The following is a 19,825-nucleotide window of genomic DNA, read 5'->3' as shown; positions in this document are numbered from 1 at the left end:
GTTTGTTTTAAACCTGCTGCCTATTAATTTAATTTGGTGACCCCTAGCTCTTGTGTTCTGAGTAAATAACACTTCCTTATTTACTTTCTCAACACCAGTTATGATTTTTATAGACCTCTATCATTTTCTTTTCCAAGATGAAAAGTCCCAGTCTTATTAATCTCTCCTGATACGGAAGCTGTTCCATACTCCTAATCATTTTTGTTGCCATTTTCTGTACCTTTTCCAATTCCAATATAACTTTTTTCATATGGGGTGACCAGATTTGCATGCAGTATTCAAGATGTGGGCATACTCTCTCTATAAAAATCCATGGTATGATATTTTCTGTCTTATTATTTATCCCAGGGGTGGGCAAACTACAGTCCGTGGGCCGCATCCGACCCGCCAGCCGTTTTAATCCGGCCTTCAAGCTCCCGCTGGGGAGCGGGGTCTGGGGCTTGCCCCACTCCGGCGCTCCACCTGGGGAACAGGGTCGGAGGCCACTCCTAGCGGCTCCAGGAAGCAGCAGTATGTCCCCACTCCGGCGCTCCACCTGGGGAACAGGGTCGGAGGCCACTCCTAGCGGCTCCAGGAAGCAGCAGTATGTCCCCCCTCCGGCTCCTACGCATAGGTGCAGCCAGGGGACTCCACTCTGCACGCTGCCCCCACCCCAAGCACTGCCCCCGCAGCTCCCATTGGCCAGGAACAGCAGCCAATGGGAGCTGCAGGGGCGGTGCCCGTGGATGAGGCAGCATGCAGCAGAGCTGCCTGACCGCGCCTCCACATAGGAGCCGGAGGGGTGGGGGGACATGCCGCTGCTTCCGGGAGCTGCTTGAGGTAAGCACTGCCCGGAGCCTGCACCCATGAGCCTTCCCCAACGCCCAAACCCCAGCCCTGATCCCCCTCCTGCCCTCCAAACCCCTCAGTCCCAGCCTGGAGCACCCTCTTGCACCCCAAACCCCTCATCCTCAGTCCTACCCCAGAGCCTGCACCCCCAGCCCTCACCCCCCGTGCCCCAATCCCCCTCCCACCCTCCAAACCCCTCAGTCCCAGCTTGGAGCATCCTCCTACAGCCCAGACCCCTCATCCCCAGCCTGCACCCTCACCCCCCCTCCCACACCCTGAACTCATTTCTGGCCCCACCCCGGAGTCTGCGCCCACAGCCAGAGCCCTCACCCCCTCCCACACCCCAACCCCAATTTTGTGAGTATTCATAGCCCGCCATACAATTTCTATACCCAGATGTGTCCCTCGGGCCAAAGAGTTTGTCCACCTCAATCTATCCCTTTCTTAATGATTCCCAACATTCTGTTTGCTTTTTTAACTGCCGTTACACATTGAGCCGATGTTTTCAGAGAACTATCCACAATGACTCCAAGATCTCTTTCTTGAGTGGTAACAGCTAATTTAGACCCCATCATTATATATGTATAGTTGGGATTATGTTTTCCAATGTGCATTGAATTTCATCTGCCATTTTGTTGTCCAGTCACCCAGTTTTGTGAGATCCCTTTGCAACTCTTCACAGTCTGCTTTGGACTTCAACTATCTTGAGTAGTTTTGTATCATCTGCAAATGTTGCCACCTCACTGTTTACCCCTTTTTCCAGATCATTTATGAATATGCTGAACGGTACTTGTCCCAGCACAGACCCCTGGGGGACACCTCTCCATTCTGAAAACTGACCATCTATTCCTACCATTTGTTTCCTATCTTTTAACCAGTTACTGATCCAGGAGAGGACCTTTTCTCTTATCCGTTTACAGCTTACTTTGCTTAAGAGCCTTTGGTGAGGGACCTTGTCAAAGGCTTTCTGAAAATCTAAGTACACTATATCCACTGGATCCCCCATGTCCACATGCTTTATGGCACCCTCTAAGAATTCTAGTAGATTGGTGAGGCACGATTTCCCTTTACAGAAACCACGTTGATTCTTCCCCCAACAAATCGTGTTCATCTATGTGTCTGATAATTGTGTTCTTTACTACAGTTTCAACCACTTTGCCCCCTACTGAAGTTAGGCTTACTGGCCTGTAATAGCCGGTATCGCCTCTGGAGCCTTTTTAAAAAATTGGCATCACAATTAGCTATTCTCCAGTCATCTGGTACAGAAGCTGATTTAAATGATAGGTTATATACCACAGTTAGTAGTTCTGCAATTTCACATCTGAGTTCCTTCAGAATTGTCGGATGAATACCATCTGGTTCTGGTAACTTATTACTGTTTAATTTATCAATTTGTTCCAAAACCTCCTCTAATGAAACCTCAATCTGGGACAATTCCTCAGATTTGTCACCTAAAAAGAATGGCTCAGGTTGGGGAATCTCCCTCACATCCTCAGCTGTGAAGACCGATGCAAAGAATTCATGTAGTTTTTCTGCAATTACCTCATCTTGAGTGCTCCTTTAGCATCTCGATCGTCCAATGGCCCCACCAGTTGTTTAGTAGGTTTCCTGCTTCTGATGTACTTAAATTTTTTTTTTGCTGTTATTTTCTGAGTCCTTGGCTAGGTGTTCAAATTCTTTTTTGGCCTTCCTAATTATAATTTTACACTTCCATTTTTTAAAGATGCCCTTTTGCCTCTAACTGCTTCTTATACTTGGTTGTTTAGCCATGGTGGCACTTTTTTGGTCCTCTTACTATGTTTTTTAATTTGGGGTATACAATTAAATTGAGCTTCTATTATGATGTCTAAAAAGTTTCCATACAGCTTGCAGAGATTTCACTTTTGGCACTGTACCTTTTAATTTCTGTTTCACTAACTTCCACATTTTTGTGTTGTTCTCCTTTCTGAAATTAAATGCTACTGTGGTGGGCTGCTTTGGTGTTTCCTCCCTCTTTCCCCCTCCCCCCCCCCCCCCAGGGATATTAAGTTTTACTATGTTATGGTCACTATTACCAAGTGGTTCAGCTATATTCACCTCTTGGACCAGATCCTGTGCTCCACTTAGATCTAAAGCAAGAATTGCCTCTCCTCTACTGGGTTCCAGGACTAGCTGCTCCAAGAATTGGCCATTTAAAGTGCCAGGAAACTTTATCTCTGCATCCCCTCCTGAGGTGACACGTACCCAGTCAATATGGGGATAGCTGAAATCCCCCATTATTATTAAGTTTTTTATTTTTATAGTCTCTCTGATCTCACTGAGCATTTCACAGTCATTATCACCATCCTGGTCAGTAGTATATCCCTACTGCTATATTCTTATTCTTCAAGCATGGAATTACTACCCATAGAGATTCTATGGTACAGTTTGGTTCATTTACGTTTTTTACTTCATTTGACTCTATGCTTTCTTTCACGTACAGTGCCACTCCCCCACCAGCAATAGAACTAAAAGCATCAGTGCCTTCAAAAGGTTAACTATTACATTCACTTTAGAAGGCAAAGATTAGTCAACCATGAAATCTGCTCTTGGCATCAATAATCTTGCCGTTTATTGAATATATTCCAACCCCTCGTTTTCTTAGTGAAGTCACTGAGAAGGTAGTGGCATCCAAATTCCAGCAGCACTGTCATCTTCATCATCCTAGATCAATCACAATCACATTCCAGAAGAGTACCGCACAAATTCGCCAAAGGCGACACGCGAGCTGATTTTCAGTGGCACTCACACTGCCCGGGTCCTGGCCACCGGTCTAGGGGGGGGCTCTGCATTTTAATTTAATTTTAAATGAAGCTTCTTACACATTTTAAAAATGTTATTTACTTTACATACAACAATAGTTTAGTTATATATTATAGACTTATAGAAAGAGACCTTCTAAAAACGTTAAACTGTATTACTGGCACGCAAAACCTTAAATTACAGTCAATAAATGAAGACTCGGCACACCACTTCTGAAAGGTTGCCGACCTCTGAGCTAGCACGTTAAAGATGTGTGGACGTTGCGGCTCTGAATTTGAAGCCTAGAGGGTTGGGTGGGCTTCAGAGCCTGAGCCCCAGCCTGAACCACAACATCCACACTGCTATTGTTAATGCGCTAGCTCATGCTGCGCTAGTGCAAGACTATCTACCTGGACTGTAAATTTACCCTAAGCTTACAGTACTGTATAGATCTGTCACTTGACACCAGTGACCATATGGTGCTTTTGACATGCAATATCACAAAGTACTCATTCTATTCATTTGTTTGCCACACAAATCCCAATACCAAAATGAACACCAGCTCTGCCTCACCCAGACTGATCATGCCATGGCCCACAAGACTCAATACTCGCTCTCTCCCCCTCTTCATCATGAGGAAAATTGGGAAAAATAAGAAGCCATGGACTTCAGTGTCATCAATATGCACATGGCAGTTATTCTCCATTAATGCAGCCCACCACCATATCCCAATGCATGGAAAAGATCCTCAGATGGATAACGCTGCTAGTTTAAACTCAACTCCACAAAAGGGGTGGGGGGGAGAGGATTGGAAACTGGATATTACTCTAACCTTATCAACTGAGGGAGTAAGACCACAGGTTGCCAAATTGGTACAAAGCCTTAGGTTTGAGATAGTTTCCTCATAGCTCCCGGACACAGATTGCCACAGTAATAAAGAATCCTCCTTTGGTCAAAAAACTAACCTTTTTTTCCTTTCACATCTGAAAGGAGGATTTTGATTGATTTGCACTTTTATCACCTCCTAGTTAAACTACTTCAATCCACAACATGGACTTGACTGTAACCCCACATGAAGACTGCAAATGATTCAGAATGCAGCAACCCACTTCAGATATAATGGCAGACATGAGCATAGCACACTGGTGCTTCACAAGCTGCTGGCTTCACTCCTGAAATTAATAGGAAGTCAAAGTCTTGGTCTTACTCAATAAGCCTCGAGGGTTTGGGACTTGGCTGTCCCAGCCCAAGTTACGGGTATCCATAGAATAGTCAAATATAGCAGTGATGTATGCCTCCCCATATAAACTGCTTCATAGCCAGTCATCTCCAAATTAGACATATCATGGTAGACCTTTTCATTAAAAAAATTATACTTCACACTTACTTGTAGATGACTAGCAATGAAAGTCCAATCATCTGTACCATTTTGTTCTACCAGCTTCTTTAGCTTCTCATCCTGTAAAGACATAATATCAGCTGAAAAATATAGCATTTTGGTAGGATATAAAAAGTAAAGTTATCTGGTCAAGTATTACCTCATCACGTGTCCATTTTACTCTGTTACATATCTTCTTCAACCCTTTTTGCTGTGGTACTTCATAGTCGTGATCTGCATACTGAAGGTCGTCATCTTCTTCCTCACTGCAGGTTTAAACAAACAGAACAGTTTAAACAAACTAGAAATATATTTTAAATTAATACTGACCACCAATAACTCAAGAAACCAGAGAGGATTTTGGTTGTAATCTGTGCATCTGGTGCATCTCTGGAAGATATCTAGAATGAAGTATAAAATTTGTAGGAACAAAGTCAGAACATTGTCTTATCCAGTATAGTATAGTATCCTTCCTCTTCATATCCTATGCTTCAAAGGTATGTAATAAACCCCACAAGGTACCTAGTCAATTTTGCAGAACTATATATTGTGAGGAATAGGCAGAAAATTTCTAAAAGCTTAAACTGAAGCAAAAGATTTGCTTAACCTCACTATTTAGGCTTTTTTTAAACATAGCATCTAACAATGTGTCAGCTAGGCATAGCAAATAACTAGGTGCATTAGGGCCATAACAAAATGGTTTTCTAGTCTAGTAAATCCACAGATTAATGCCATGTTTCAACTTAATTCACACAGACATGCTATGACATGTACTTTGATGTACACAAGTGCAAGTTCTAGGTTAAAACACCAATTAAAGTATGTGCTTTTTAAAAAATACTTAGGAATTTAATAGAGTATATGACAGTCACACTATGAGTTATGGCAGGTGCCCGCTTTGTTTAACTTAAGGATGTTACTCTAGTGGAAGCAATGTCTTCTAGATTCTTTTTTTTTTAATCCTTTCATGATCACTAAATCCAGACCCACAAATAATACATTCTGCTATACAATGTCAGTATCAGAACCTAGATAAAATGCTTGCTACAAGCAGTAACCAGCGTATCAGAGCGCACAACCAAGCCTGAACCTTCTTACTGTGAATCTTAGAATGGAAGAGCTGCAGAGGAATAATTCAGTCTCTGAAGGTGGGAGGCAGGAAAAAATTATGAGATATACACCCTTATCTAGGGGTCAACTTAAGAAAAAATAAGAGCCAAGCAAAAGAAAAAAAAATCCAATGGAATCCTGAAAAGTCAAACTGAGACCATGAGTAGGGGTTCCTTTCAAAAATAAAAGAAAAATACAAAAACTAACGACGAAGTATAATTTCAGATGGACATAATTTAGCTGAGCAAGCAGCAGAACTGAAACTACAGTGCTGAGCTCCTTACCTGATAGTCAGAGGAAAGAAATGGTAGAAACAGGTAGTGACCTTTGTGCCTTCGTGTTGAGTATGCTCCATCTACTGGAGAAGTGGTATAATACTTCACAACCTTCACTTTGCGAACAAACTTACACAGAGGAGCACATAGAGGTGTGTAATGGTTTAACTCATTCTTTTCCCCCTTCCTTTACAACTGCATTATTTTCCCGCTTTTAATTTGTCACTAAAAGTACTTTGATTTTTTTTAATCACAAATATACATGTTTAATGATCTATAGCAAATCCTTCCCACTACTTATGAAAGTAGATTACACTCAAAGTGATCACTGTAAAATAATCGTGCTGTCCTTATTTGTTTTTCAATTTTACTGTAATAAGAAATATCCAGTCTATAAAAAAGAAAATTCAAAAATTTTCAAAAGCATCTAAGTCCCATTAATAGTCAAATATAAAAAAAAAAGTACATACGTTCTAAGTCAATGGGACTTTGAAACCTAACTCTCTTAGGTTCTTAGGAAAGTTGTACCCAAAGTTGTAAAGAAAAAAGACTTAAGGTTTTGGATACAACTTTCAATAGGACTATGTCCCATTGACTTTCAACATAAATCCATTTGGCTTTTAATGGGATTTAGTCTCCTAAGTGCTTTTGAAAGCTGTACCCCAAGCCTTAATTTCTTTTTTCTCCCTGCCCACACCTCTACCCCCACACACACACTCCACCTCTACACTCAGGCTCAGCAATTGCATGTTGATACTACCCTTTTTCACCTCAAGTAAGCCACAAAGTACACTTAAAATTACAACTCAATTGTCTCTATGTGGTTACATTCTGTGAACATGATCTCCGTAATTAAGCACTGCATAGTGGACCAAAATTAAGTTAACAACTCGCAAAAGGAGTCTGAAGCTATTACAAAGAGTAGGCTGCCGAAAGAGGGCCAATTCATCTGAATCAGGTAATGAAATAGACAATAAGATACTGTTTTGTTTTGTATAGTCCTCCCAATTATGTTACAGTACAGTTAATCTAATTTTTCTCATTTCCCACATCAAAAAGGCATCCTTTAAATGCTTTACACGTTTGAATGACTATTTTAACATTAATTTTTAAAATATTTATAATTAATAAGCAAATATCTTGCTGTTTAAATTGTTTACAATGAACACTTGATAATAACCTCTAATATTAACCCCTTAAAGATTATTCTGACTTGAAAGAACAGAAAGCTTTGTGCTTAGGCCACCTGCAAAATAGTGGTGACAGAGCAAACAAAGCATACGTCTTGAAGTATCTCTTCCTGTTTTAACTACTGCCCAACACACACAACCCACTGGTCCAGAGACACTAGTCTTACTAATCTACATCTTCAAATACTACCATTTCTGGGTCAAACTATTTAATACAATACTATTTTGAAAGGCAATAAAAAAAACTAAAGCTTATCTGTATTTGAATTATAGCCAAGAATCAGTACACTCTGTGAAAAGCCTGACAAAAATTATGCAGCAACACCACAGTTCCTGGTCGCTGTGGCATTCTAGTACGGTGAATAGGAAACTCTGGAGCAACTTTGATATATTTTTAAAATGTAATTTTTTTCTCAAATGAAATATGAAAATGAATATAATCAATTGTTATTTGATATTAAACTCAATATAATTTACACTACCCTACATTCCCAGTAGACCACGGGATGGATGGGTGCGTGTTTTTGTTTTTAAGAAACAAAAATCACACTGTAGAAGTTTCTATGAGTAAAGCTGGATGTTTTGGCAAGTGGTAGGGCACAGTTGGCACTTTTGACACCAGATGTGGGAGATAACATGGAATTATGCAATAATATTAGTTGGATGTTTCTACTAAAAACAGCCAGCACTAAAATAATGTACAATGCTTACATCTAAACTGTCAATTAAAACTCAGAATTAACATCACTGAGGTGAATGGGGCAGGTCACATCTTTGGAGCATTATTTCAGGCTGTCTACAGCCTCAGGAAGACAACAGAGAATCTTCTTACATTTGTTTTATATATTTAAGGTTCTCTTGGCTACCATGTGCTAGGAACAATTTTTTTTAAATAATATCTAGATTCTGGAAATGGAGCATATCACAGCCAGCAGTGGATTCCTCAGCAGTTCAAGATACACACAGCCCTGCCTACAGTGGCAGTTAAGAACTATTCACTTGAACGTTCTACAAAAAGACAAATGCATTCTACACAGCCCAAAGATTGAGTGTTTAAATTTCACAGAGAGAAAAGAGTATCTACACTAGAGTCCACATATTAAAATTTCTTGTACCCCACCCATCTCAATCTGAAAACAAACATGAATTTGTAGCGTATAGATTTGCTTAGACTAGGACACAAACAGGTTAGGTCCAAAAATTACATATGTGCTTAAGTAATCAAAAGCTAGTTTAAAAAAACCCTCAAAACCTAATATGAATGGATTTTTTAAAATTTCAGTCATTACAATTTATTTGACCATTCCTCTGTAGTGTTGTGAACTGAAACTGTATTGAATTAGTGCATGAAAACAGAAAGTGAAACGGAGCCATTTAATTTCACCAAGCTGCTTGAAAGAGTAAACAAAATACACCTCTACCCAGATATAACGCGACCCGATATAACACGAATTCAGATATAACACGGTAAAGCAGTGCTCCGGGGGGTAGGGCTGCGCACTCCGACGGATCAAAGCAAGTTCGATGTAACACGGTTTCACCTATTTCGCGGTAAGATTTTTTGGCTCCCGAGGACAGCGTTATATCGGGGTAGAGGTGTACATAAGTTAGATTTCAATAATTCAATTCTAATAGTCAAAAGACTTTTTAAATTAAGATTCTAGGCTTCAGTGTCCCTCTTTATTATGAAGCTGAAGAGTTGACAGATGCATTAAGAAATGAAAACTTCTCTCATTTTAAAAATCAAAGACAATGTTATACCTACCTGGAACTCAAAGATCAAGATGCCTCCTTACTCTTGTACTAAATTAGCAATCCCAAAAGCAGTTTGCACCCGTTCTTGCAGGTTGTGTTGTTATATGCCAACATATAATTTTTGTTCTGGTGTTACCAATCTGTAGCAGATGAGTTCATCCTCTATGCACAACTATTTTAATTATCTAGCAAGAAATGTAAATTCTTCACAATTCAATATTCACTGACAGCATGTTATCACTTACAGAAAGACTAGTAAGTCTTGCTTAGCTCCTAAACGCCAGAGAGACAAGGTGGATGAGGTAATAACTTTTAGTGGACCAACTTCTGTTGGAAAAAGAGAGAAGCTCCAGATGGTATACTGGGTACAATACTGTAGATGGAATTTCTGATGTTATATGATACCTATATTAAGGTAGTTGATCATCTCTAGTTTCTCAGATATTTTTGTGTTCCTTGAAACAATTACAGGGCAAACATATTACTTTCCTCCCCCGCTGCAGTTTTTCAACAAAAACTATGAATTTATAGTGTACTTGTAATAAACCTGATCTCCTCAGGAAGAAAAATACAGTATCAGATTCTTATGTAGCAACCACCAAACTATAATTTCTTCACTCCTATGCACAATATGAATCCACAGCAACCTCCAAATAGTGTGGAAGGTCAAAACCTAATAGTTTTCATAACTAATATTAACCATTTACCCTGCTCTTCCTTTATCAACCTTATAAATCCCCTTCTGTATTTCCTTATCAGTTTTCAAAATTTTATTGTTTTTAAAAACAGGTAACACTACGGAAGTCCACAGCTAGAAAAAAACTGAAGACAGCAGTAACTATATTAATACATTTAGTTTCATTTTATATTCAAAATCTGAATTTTTTAGGAAACACACAGGCTCCTGCAAAATTGAGGATTTATCTAGAACAGCTCTCAATGTTTGCAGCTGAATAAACACACTTTCTCTCATAGATCCCCAGCTATAGAGAAAGAACCCCATATAGCTTTCTTTCAATCAGTGGACATGCCAGGACTAGAGAAACAGTCTGTGTTTTTTAAAAAATTAGGAATTAGTGAAGACACAGAATATTAAAAGCACATGGTTGGTTATGGTCAAGCCTAGCTTCCCATCAGGGGTGTGTGAAAGCAGAGAGGTAAAGGATCAGGAAGGTTATGGAAGAAGTAGGGAAAACTGACAAAAACAACTATTGTGTGGGAAGAGTATCTACTACTTGCGGGGAAAGAGAAGATGAGGTTACCTTTATGTCTGGGGTACGGGGTAACATGGGAAAGACACGGATGCAGCGACTCCTGGGGATCCAACATGCAGCGGAGATAGAGAAGTCAGGGAACACCTGCGTAGCGACAGGCGGGTGACAGGAGATGGGGGTGATGCAGACGGGATCGGGACAGCTGCGGGGCGCGGAGAGTGGGCAGTGACAACTGAGCACGGGGAAGGACAGCTGGGTAAGAGGAGAGTCTGCGCCTCTGGTCTGGGGAGAAAGATGAAGGGGGACGAGGGGTGGGGGCAGGAGGACTTACCTGCCCCACAGCGGAGAGCGGACCCGGCGGGGAGTGCAGGGGACAGGTACCACCTGGGCGCGGAAGACAGAAAGCGCTGAGACCGGGGGAGGGAGCAGGGATTTGGGACCAAGACCCGGAGATACCTGAGCCAGGGCAGGCGGGCCGGCCAGTCGGGGGGCGTTACTCACCTGCGCGGTCTCTTCGCCATCCTCTAGGAGCACCATAGGGAGGGGGCGGAGGCGGGCTGGCGAACAGAGCTGCGCGACTCCCCGCCCGGGCTCCTCACGCTGCCCCGGGGCTCACGCACGGGCTCGGGAGTCTGTGCCGGTCGTGGCGCCCGTCCCCGTCACACACCGGGGGGAGGGGGCGGCTCCCTCTACCGCTCCCGGAGACTCCAGCGCATCTAACCCCACCGCCTCCACCGGCAGCAGCTCCTAGCCCCGGCCTCGCCCGGCCCCCCGCACACAGAACATGGCTTAGCCCGGCCCGGCAGCGGGGACAGGATCGGGGGCTGCGGACGCTTCTTGTCCGGGTCCAAGCTGCGGCTCCAAGGCCCCGTCACAACGGCCCCGGCTCCAGCTGCGTCCCCCGCCGCCGCAGCTTCCCCCGTGCCCGTCCCGGCCGCGCCTCTCCAGCTGCTCCGCCGCCGCCACACTCGCTGCTGGTTTTGTCCGTGCCGCCGAATCTCGCGCCCAGCCTCCTTCCAGAGTCACCGTTTGAATCTGCGCACGCGGACTGCAACCCCATTGGCTGTGGGGGCCGCACGAGATCGAGGCGGGGCACCGCGCCAGCGGGGGAAGGGGTGCGACCAGTAGGGAAGGAGGAGGCGGGGCATAGAGCCAGACAGGGATGGACCCGGAGCGGGGAGGCTGGACATAGCGCGCTGCATGCTGGGGGAGTGAGTTTTCCCTCCCGCCAAGCCTTACGGTGGGAAACAGTGGCTGCTTGTTCCACTGAGGCTGCGCAATAAGCTCACAGCCCTGTCCGGGCTCTGCCGCTGCCGCTCTTGGCTCCCAGGCCTCGGCCCTCTCCCCCTTAGTTGCTAGGGCTGGCGCTTGCAGGGAGGCAGTGGGGCTGGTTGTGATCAGTAACCACTTACACTCAGGAGCTCTCTCGCATGCCAGTGACTCAGGACTAATAAAATGCACGTGAACCGCACAGTCTGCAGAGGAGGAAAACACCCCTTCTAAGACAAATGTTACTGACAAGGGATTTCTCATCTTCACCGCTGTAGAGCGTAATCTACAAAATCATGTCTCCTTCGAGCCGGAATCGAACCAGCGACCTAAGGATTCCCATAGGCAACACCTCTACAGTCCTCCGCTCTACCAGCTGAGCTATCGAAGGGACTTTATGAGTAAGCTTGTTTCCTCTTTACACAAATCTCACTTTCATGACTCAACTAGTCTAGTATAATTCAGTTCATAGCACTTAAAGAAAAGCTAATCGGGGCAGTAATAAATTTAGTGAGGGCAGCTTTTCTACCAATAACAAATGGAGAGAGAAATGGAGCTTTGGAGAGGACACGTGTTGATTATTGCAGGGCAGGCTCCAGGGTTTTTGCTGCCCCAAACGGTGAAAAAAAAAAATGCCGTGATCACGATCGGCGGCACTTCGGCCGAAATGCTGCCGAAGGGCCGGACGTGCCACCCCTCTTCATTGGCCGCCCCAGGCACCTGCTTGCTGCGCTGGTGCCTGGAGCTGGCCCTGGACTATTGATGCAATATTATGGTAGCCAGACTTACAATTTTCCCCCTATAAAAACAAGTAAATTCTCTCTAGGGAGATTTTCCTTCCTTTCATGTATATTTGCCTGACATAATATGGTATGGATATAATGTATAATCTGAGGCTTGGTCTACAGTACAAATTTATATTGCCTGAACAAAATAGTAATACCAACCTAGCCCTTGGTGTAGACAGCACTACATCAATGGGAGGGCGTCTCCCATTGACATGGCTACCACCTCTTGGGGAGTTGGAGTACCTATGCCAAGGGGCAAAGCTCTCCTGTCAGTGTAGATAGCTTCACTAAGCACTACAGCTGCATGGGTGCAGCTGCAGCACTGTAAGTGTAGAGAAGCCCTAAGGACCCTCCCTTACTCCTGTGAAAAAAGCATTATGAGTAAGAAAAGGCAGAAGATCAGCCTCCTCAGTTATAAGGTACTTTGTATTGCGGAAGGGAGGTTAATTATGAAAGTCAAAGTGGTATTATCTTTTTGCCTTTTATTTAAATCAAACACTAATAATAGGTGTTCAACCTAGTCTAAAAAAAGCAACTTTTCTAACCACATTTTCCGTCCGTCCCCCCCACCAACTGTTTGCAACCCAAGCAAAATAGTCTATAAAAACTAAAGAGGAAATGACTAGACATTCAAAACAAAACTTATTTATCATTATTGTCTACCCTGAGAGAAATGAAAGTACAATAAAACCTCCGTTACTTACGAACAACCTCCATTCCTGAGGTGTTGGTAACTCTGAAATGTTTGTAACTCTGAACAAAATGTTATGGTTGTTCTTTCAAAAGTTTACAACTGAACATTGACTTAAAACAGCTTTGAAACTTCTCTACGCAGAAGAATAATGCTGCTTTTCTTTTATTTTTTTAGTACTTTATGTTTAACACATTACTGTAATGTATTTGCTTTTTTTTATTTTTTGTCTATGATGCTGTCTGACTGTGTACTTCTAGTTCCAAATGAGGTGTGTGGTTGACTGGTCAGTTTGTAACTCTGGTGTTCATAACTCCGAAGTTCTACTGTAGTAAACAGTATGTAAAAGATCAAATTCTAAAAATTGTTTCACTTAATATACTGATTCACCTCTATCACATATGTAAGGATTTTACAAATATTTTAACTCATGGTGTCTCTAAATAAAATATTTTATCCTTTATGAACAGCATTTAGTACCTAATGCTTTTACACCTTTTATTTAATTAGTTAATTGAACATAAGAACAGCCATGCTGGGTCATACCAAAGGTCCATCCAGCCCAGTATCCTATCTACCGATAGTGACCAATGCCGGGTGTCCCAGAAGGAGTGAACCTAACAGGTAATGATCAAGTGATCTCTCTCCTGCCATCCATCTCCACCCTCTGACAAACAGAGGCTAGGGACACCATTCCTTACCCATCCTGACTAATAGCCATTAATGGACTTAACCTCCATGACTTTATCTAGTTCTCTTTTAAACCCTGTTATAGTCCTAGCCGTCACAACCTCCTCAGGCAAGGAGTTCCACAGGTTGACTGTGCGCTGTGTGAAGAACTTCCTTTTATTTGTTTTAAACCTGCTGCCCATTAATTTCATTTGGTGGCCCCTCGTTCTTATATTATGGGAACAAATAAATAACTTTTCCTTTTTTGACTGCCGCTGCACACTGCATGGACGTCTTCAGAGAACTATCCACGATGACTCCAAGATCTCTTTCCTGATTAGTTGTAGCTAAATTAGCCCCAATCATATTGTATGTATAGTTGGGGTTATTTTTTCCAATGTGCATTACTTTACATTTATCCACATTAAATTTCATTTGCCATTTTATTGCCCAATCACTTAGTTTTGTGAGATCTTTTTGAAGTTCTTCACAATCTGCTTTGGTCTTAACTATCTTGAGTAGTTTAGTATCATCTGCAAACTTTGGTACTGTACAATTATTTAAATGAAATAAAGCATGATTTTAAAAAGGAAAAAGGCAGGAAACTAAAACCAAGACAGGGGGATTGCCTAAACACTTAGGCCTTCATCTTGCAAAATAATTATGCACATGGTTTAGTTTAAACACACACACACACAGACCCAATGTGTGTAGTACTATATATGTCCATAGGTCATTTCAGGACTGGATAGGGTTGCCAACTTTCCAATTTCTGGAAACTGGACACTCCAGCTCCGCCCCCTCTCCCTGAGGCCCCACCCTATGCTCAACCCCCTGCAACAGACACCGTCAGGTGCCGTTTTCAACTGGAATTTCCGGTCGAAAACTGGACATCTGACAACCCTAGGACTGGGACAGGGCCGGCGCAACCCATTAGACGACCTAGGCGGTCGCCTAGGGCACTAACATTTGGGGGGCAGCGACCGCGGCGGCCGGATCTTCGGCCGCCCCGGTCGTCGTCGGCATTTCGGGGGCGGGAACTTCCGCCGCCTAGGGCGGCAAAAAAGCTGGCGGCACTCCTGGACTGGGGCCTTAGTTCTCTTTGTGATCAATAAAATGCTTTATTTCTGCCATTTAGGGGTTAAACAACTCATTTATTTAGCTCCTATACCACTTAACTTGTGACACCAAATATTGTTAAAATTTGAAGAGAGCAGTTAGGAGATTTCTCTTATCTATACAGGAATTAGAAAAATTGTGTGTGTATACATAATTTATTACTTTATAATCTAATGCCCATGGTGCCTTACAATACAGTACAGATAAAGACAGATTGTAATCTCTTGGGGACAGGTACTTCTGCAAATACTTCTTCCAAGCAAAGTGCCTCATACTGTGACTAGTCCTATCGGCAGTACTTTACTGGAATTACTCATGGTAGTAGGCACTCTGAGTCAGATCCTGCTCATGCTATCAATGGGAAAACACACATACATTTAAGGTGTAAAGGATCAGGTCCCATTCACAGCAGTATGCATTTGGAGGACTGGGCTGAGCAGAAATAAGACACCCAACCCCGACAAGGAAGAGAGTCTAAGGAAGAGGACAGTATCATTATATCATGACTTGTGAAGGTAGTATATGTGTTTCAGTCTGGTCAAAAAGCGACTCTGTCAGCTCTGGTCAGCACAGCTGATCGTGACGCTAAAAGTCTGGTTGGCATCATTAGGCTGGGGCCGGGCTACGCGGCAGGACAGCGGGGCTAAGGCAGGCTCCCTGCCCAGCTCTGCCTGGCTCCCAGGAAGTGGCAGCATGTCCGGCTCCTAGGCAGAGGGGTGGGCAGGGGACTCCACGTGCTGCCCCCAACCATAGGCACCACCCTGAGCGCCGGCTCTGCAGCTCCCATTGTCCGGTAATCCACAGCGGACACGAATCTGGGACATCACGGGTGCATCCAGCTTCCTGCATCCCCGGGAAATGCCAGGGAAGCACTGGTGCGGCTACTATTTAAGGGACTGCCTGAGGTGAGTGCCTCCCGGGGTCGCTGCGAACCACACCAATCAGAGCTGTCCAGATCCCGCACCCCAAACCCCTCCTGCCCCCAAAGTCCCTCACAGAGCCCACACCCTGCACTCCAACCCCCTGCCTCAGCCCCCTCCCACACTCAGAAACCTTCAGCCCCACCCCCCCAGTCTGGAGCCCCCTCCTGCACCCCAAACTCCTCATTCCCAAAGTCTGCACCCCAGCCAGAACCCTCACCCCCTCCTGCACCCCAACCCGCTGCCCCAACCCAGAGCCTCCTCCCGCACCCTGAACTCATTTCTGACCCCATCCCAGAGCCCGCAGATCCTCCTGCACCCCTAACCCCGAAGCACCCTCCTGCTCTTCCTAGCAACCACCCCAGCTACGTGGAGGCTGCTTGGGGAGGAGGGGTCCAGTGGACATGCTCCAAATTTGCGCCTCCCTTTCCCGTTAGTCCTTACCCAGGAGCCTCCATTTCAGCCACTCTGAGGTATTTCTACACTGCAATTAAATTTCCTGCTGGCCTGGCTCAGCAGACTGGGGACGTAACATTACAGTGTAGACATTTGGGATCTCTGAATCCCTCCCCACTCAGGGGTTTCAGAGCTTAGGATTGAGCTAGCCCAAACAGCCCCACAGTGAGCCAAAGTCAGCAGACAGAGGGCAGGCAGCTTTAATTCCTATGAAGATACACCCACCCCCAGCCCTTCCCAGCAAGTGGGACACAGCAGCTGTGCAGGCCAGTCCCTCCCTGCAGGAGGAGCATGAAGGATGTGTGTCTATTAAGGCATCCAGGGGCAGTGCACTGGGGCTGGTCCAGCCTCTACCCTTGGGTGGCCACTGCAACCCCAGGGCCGGTGCTACCATTTAGGCAAACTAGGCGTTGCCTAGGGCACCAAGATTTGGGGGTGCCAAAAAGCAGTGCCCCCAATTTTTTTTACAGCCCCCTCCCCGAGCGCACTGTCGCCGCTCCACTTCTCCCGCCTCCCAGGCTTGCAGCGCCAATCAGCTGTTTGGCGCCGCAAGCCTGGGAGGGGAGGAGAATTAGGGCCGCCCAGAGGATTCAAGGGGCCTGGGGGCCGCCGAATTGCCGCTGAAGACCCGGCACTTCGGCATCGGGTCCCGGGGCGGAAGGACCCCCCGCCGCCAAAGACCCGGAGCGGAAGAAGCTCCGGGGGCCCGGGCCCCACAAGAGTTTTCGGGGGGCCCCGGAACGAGTGAAGGACCCCGCTCCAGGGGCCCCGAAAAACTCTCGTGGGGGCCCCTGCGGGGCCCAGGCCAAATTGCCCCACTTGCCCCCCCCTCTGGGCGGTCCTGGGGTGGGGAGCTGCCACGGGGGTGCCTCAAGGCGGGGGGGCAGCTGCCGCAGGGCTCCCCACCCCAGCTCAGATCTGCTACGCCCCCTCCCTGAGCACGCCGTCGCTGCTCCACTTCTCCCGCCTCCCAGGCTTGCGGCGTCAATCAGCTGTTTGGCGCTGCAAGCCTGGGAGGGGAGGAGAATTAGAGCGGAGGCGGCGTGCTCGGGGAGGAGGCGGAGCAGAGGTGAGCTGGGGTGGGGAGCTGCCACACGGCTCCCCGGGGGGGAGCTGCCGCGGGGGGGGGCACCTCAGGGCAGGGGGGGGAGAGCCTCAGGGGGGAGGTGGCGGCGGGGAGCTGCCGCAGGGCTGTGGGGGGGGCCTAAGTTTCACCTAGGGCGTGAAACTTCCTTGCACCAGCCCTGTGCAACCCACCTACTCAGTGGAGCACATCAGGAACCATGCCAGCAGCCAGACATCGCTGTGCGCAAAGCCTAGCACTTCACACTGATGGGTGCCTGCAGGAGTCTGCAAAAAGTAAGTGAGTCATATGGTCTGATGGTGCCAACACCCTGGGCAGCACAAAAGGAGCCTGGCAACAGGGAATGCATAGCTTCACTAGAACTTATGTTCCTGAAACAGAAGAGCTAGTCCCTGGCTATGGTAATTTCCCTCACACCCATATACAGACCCGTTTTGTTTCAAATAAAGGACAACTTGGAAATTATGGGAGAGAGTTTATTTTTAAGGGCACCTCCCCAATGTTTTATTTGTGACACACATTTAAATACAAACAACACATTGTATTACAGTGTACAATCCTTTGTATGATTATTGGTGGATACAAGACGATATTGATTGATTTGATGTGCAACGTGGAACTTTGGACACCGAACAAAGGACAGGTGGTCATGTTGTGTGAGACATTCTAACATATTCCCTCTCAACCTGCTTTGGGTGAGCATGAATTACATTTTATGCAACCTCCCCTTCTTAACATTAAAGAGCTATAATGTATTCATAAAATAACACCAATGCAATATTAAGGTTATATATTTAAACATAAGTGTCAGGAAATGTTAACACAAAGACCAGAGCCATCCCTAGGGGCGTGCAGGGCCAGGACATAGATGAGGAGCTCCCTGCTGGCTTCGCCCAGTCCCAGCCCCCGCCCCCGCTCCCACTCCAACTCCACCCTTCCCCCCCCAAGTCCCCACACCTGCTCCTGCCCCTTCCCCCCAGCACCTCCAGATGCCATGAAACAGCTGACCAGCGGTAGGCACTGGGAGGGAGGGGGAGCCTCTGATCGACAGGGCCCACAGGCGGGCAGGAGGCGCTGGGGGGAGGGGGTCCTCCTTGTGCCCCCCCCCACTCACCCACCCGTCTCACCTCCCTGCCCACCTCCTCACAAAGCATAGGGCTCCCCAAAGCACAGGGCCCAGGGCAGTCACCTCAATTTGCTGTACCCTAAGGATGGCTCTGACAGACTCCCATAACATTAATTTGTCCACGTTGCAAATATTGTCTATTAAAGCATACATTTTAACAATTTAACTAGTCGTTAAACATGGAACAGCATAACTTTTTTTCCTTGTTATACAGTTCATTGTCAGGTAGGGAAGGAGTCCATCAATGACTTCAGCTCTACTGATCCCCTACCAGGACAGTTGGGTGAAGGCATGAAAAATGAAGCTCCTGCAATACTCTCTTCAGTCGCTCATATTGAGAGTGAGTGGGACTCTTTTAGGCAGCAATTAATTTTACAATAGTGTTTAAAATCCTCTCCCTGGTGAGGTGAAGGGTATTTGAATCACACATTCCATCTCCCACATTCAACCTGTTGCAGCTCCTGGCCTTCTCCTGGTGCCTGCTTGAGCCTTGCAGTGAAAATGTGCAAGTTAGCGAGGGGAGAACAAGCGACGGCGGGGGGGGGGGGGAGGAGGGGGAAGGGGTGGAATGAGCAGGGCGTTGGGGAAGGGTGAGGCCTCGGGGGCAGGACAAGGGTGTTCGGTTTTCTGCAATTAGAAAGTTGACAACTCTAGTCTCAGAGGTAATTTTTAATACTCTATAGAAAATAATGTTAGGTCACTATCCTTCAGTGAGAGGGACAAATTGCTCTATCCAACACATTCCTTCATGGAAGTCCCTAGGATTCTGCTCCAGGATCTTCCTGCACAGGGGACACTGAAGGATCAGGGCTTTAGAAGTTAATGTAATTTCATTTGAAGTTTCATGCTGTATTACAGTAGCATTTTATTTCAGAGGGTATGTCTACACTGCCAGGTAAACAAACACTCACTGGCTCTGCTTGAGCTAGCACAATAAAAATAGTATGGATGTTGCAACACAGGTGACGGTATGAGCTAGCTGCTCAAGTACAAGCCCACCAAGACAAATGTTTATTCTTCTCTTCAAAACTAGGTCTACTTATAAAAAGTTACAAAATATAGTTGAGCTTCTTGTTCAAGAAACAGGTATAAGCATTGTAAACAAGCAACGGTTTGAGTTTCATCTTTGTAAATTAAGGTACAAAAAGACTATACATTTGCTTATTCTTTACCCTACATGGCAGTCTTTAAGT

The 19,825-nt window shown here is 45.5% G+C and overlaps 1 protein-coding gene and 1 non-coding gene across 3 annotated transcripts in view; both read right to left on the bottom strand.

The window, feature by feature from the left end:
- Positions 1 to 11,031, bottom strand: part of MYBL1 (MYB proto-oncogene like 1) — a 34,147-nt gene extending 23,116 nt beyond the window's left edge. For both annotated transcript variants that reach the window (XM_065398543.1, XM_065398544.1), the window contains exons 1-3: positions 11,012 to 11,031; positions 5,127 to 5,232; positions 4,976 to 5,047 (exon numbers count right to left, since the gene is read on the bottom strand). In XM_065398543.1, coding sequence (XP_065254615.1) covers positions 4,976 to 5,047; positions 5,127 to 5,232; positions 11,012 to 11,031 — 198 coding nt within the window. The remainder of the gene's footprint in view (positions 1 to 4,975; positions 5,048 to 5,126; positions 5,233 to 11,011) is intronic.
- A 1,049-nt stretch (positions 11,032 to 12,080) lies between these two features.
- On the bottom strand, positions 12,081 to 12,170 carry TRNAY-GUA (transfer RNA tyrosine (anticodon GUA)). The gene is given in 2 exon segments: positions 12,081 to 12,116; positions 12,134 to 12,170. It is a non-coding gene; the product is annotated as a tRNA-Tyr (tRNA).
- Positions 12,171 to 19,825: the final 7,655 nt, after the last annotated feature.

Source organism: Emys orbicularis, chromosome 2 (genome assembly GCF_028017835.1).
Source record: "Emys orbicularis isolate rEmyOrb1 chromosome 2, rEmyOrb1.hap1, whole genome shotgun sequence".
Classification (NCBI taxonomy): Eukaryota; Metazoa; Chordata; order Testudines; family Emydidae; genus Emys; species Emys orbicularis.
Note: the sequence above shows the minus strand (reverse complement) of the source record. Positions and strands in the feature narration are given on the sequence as shown.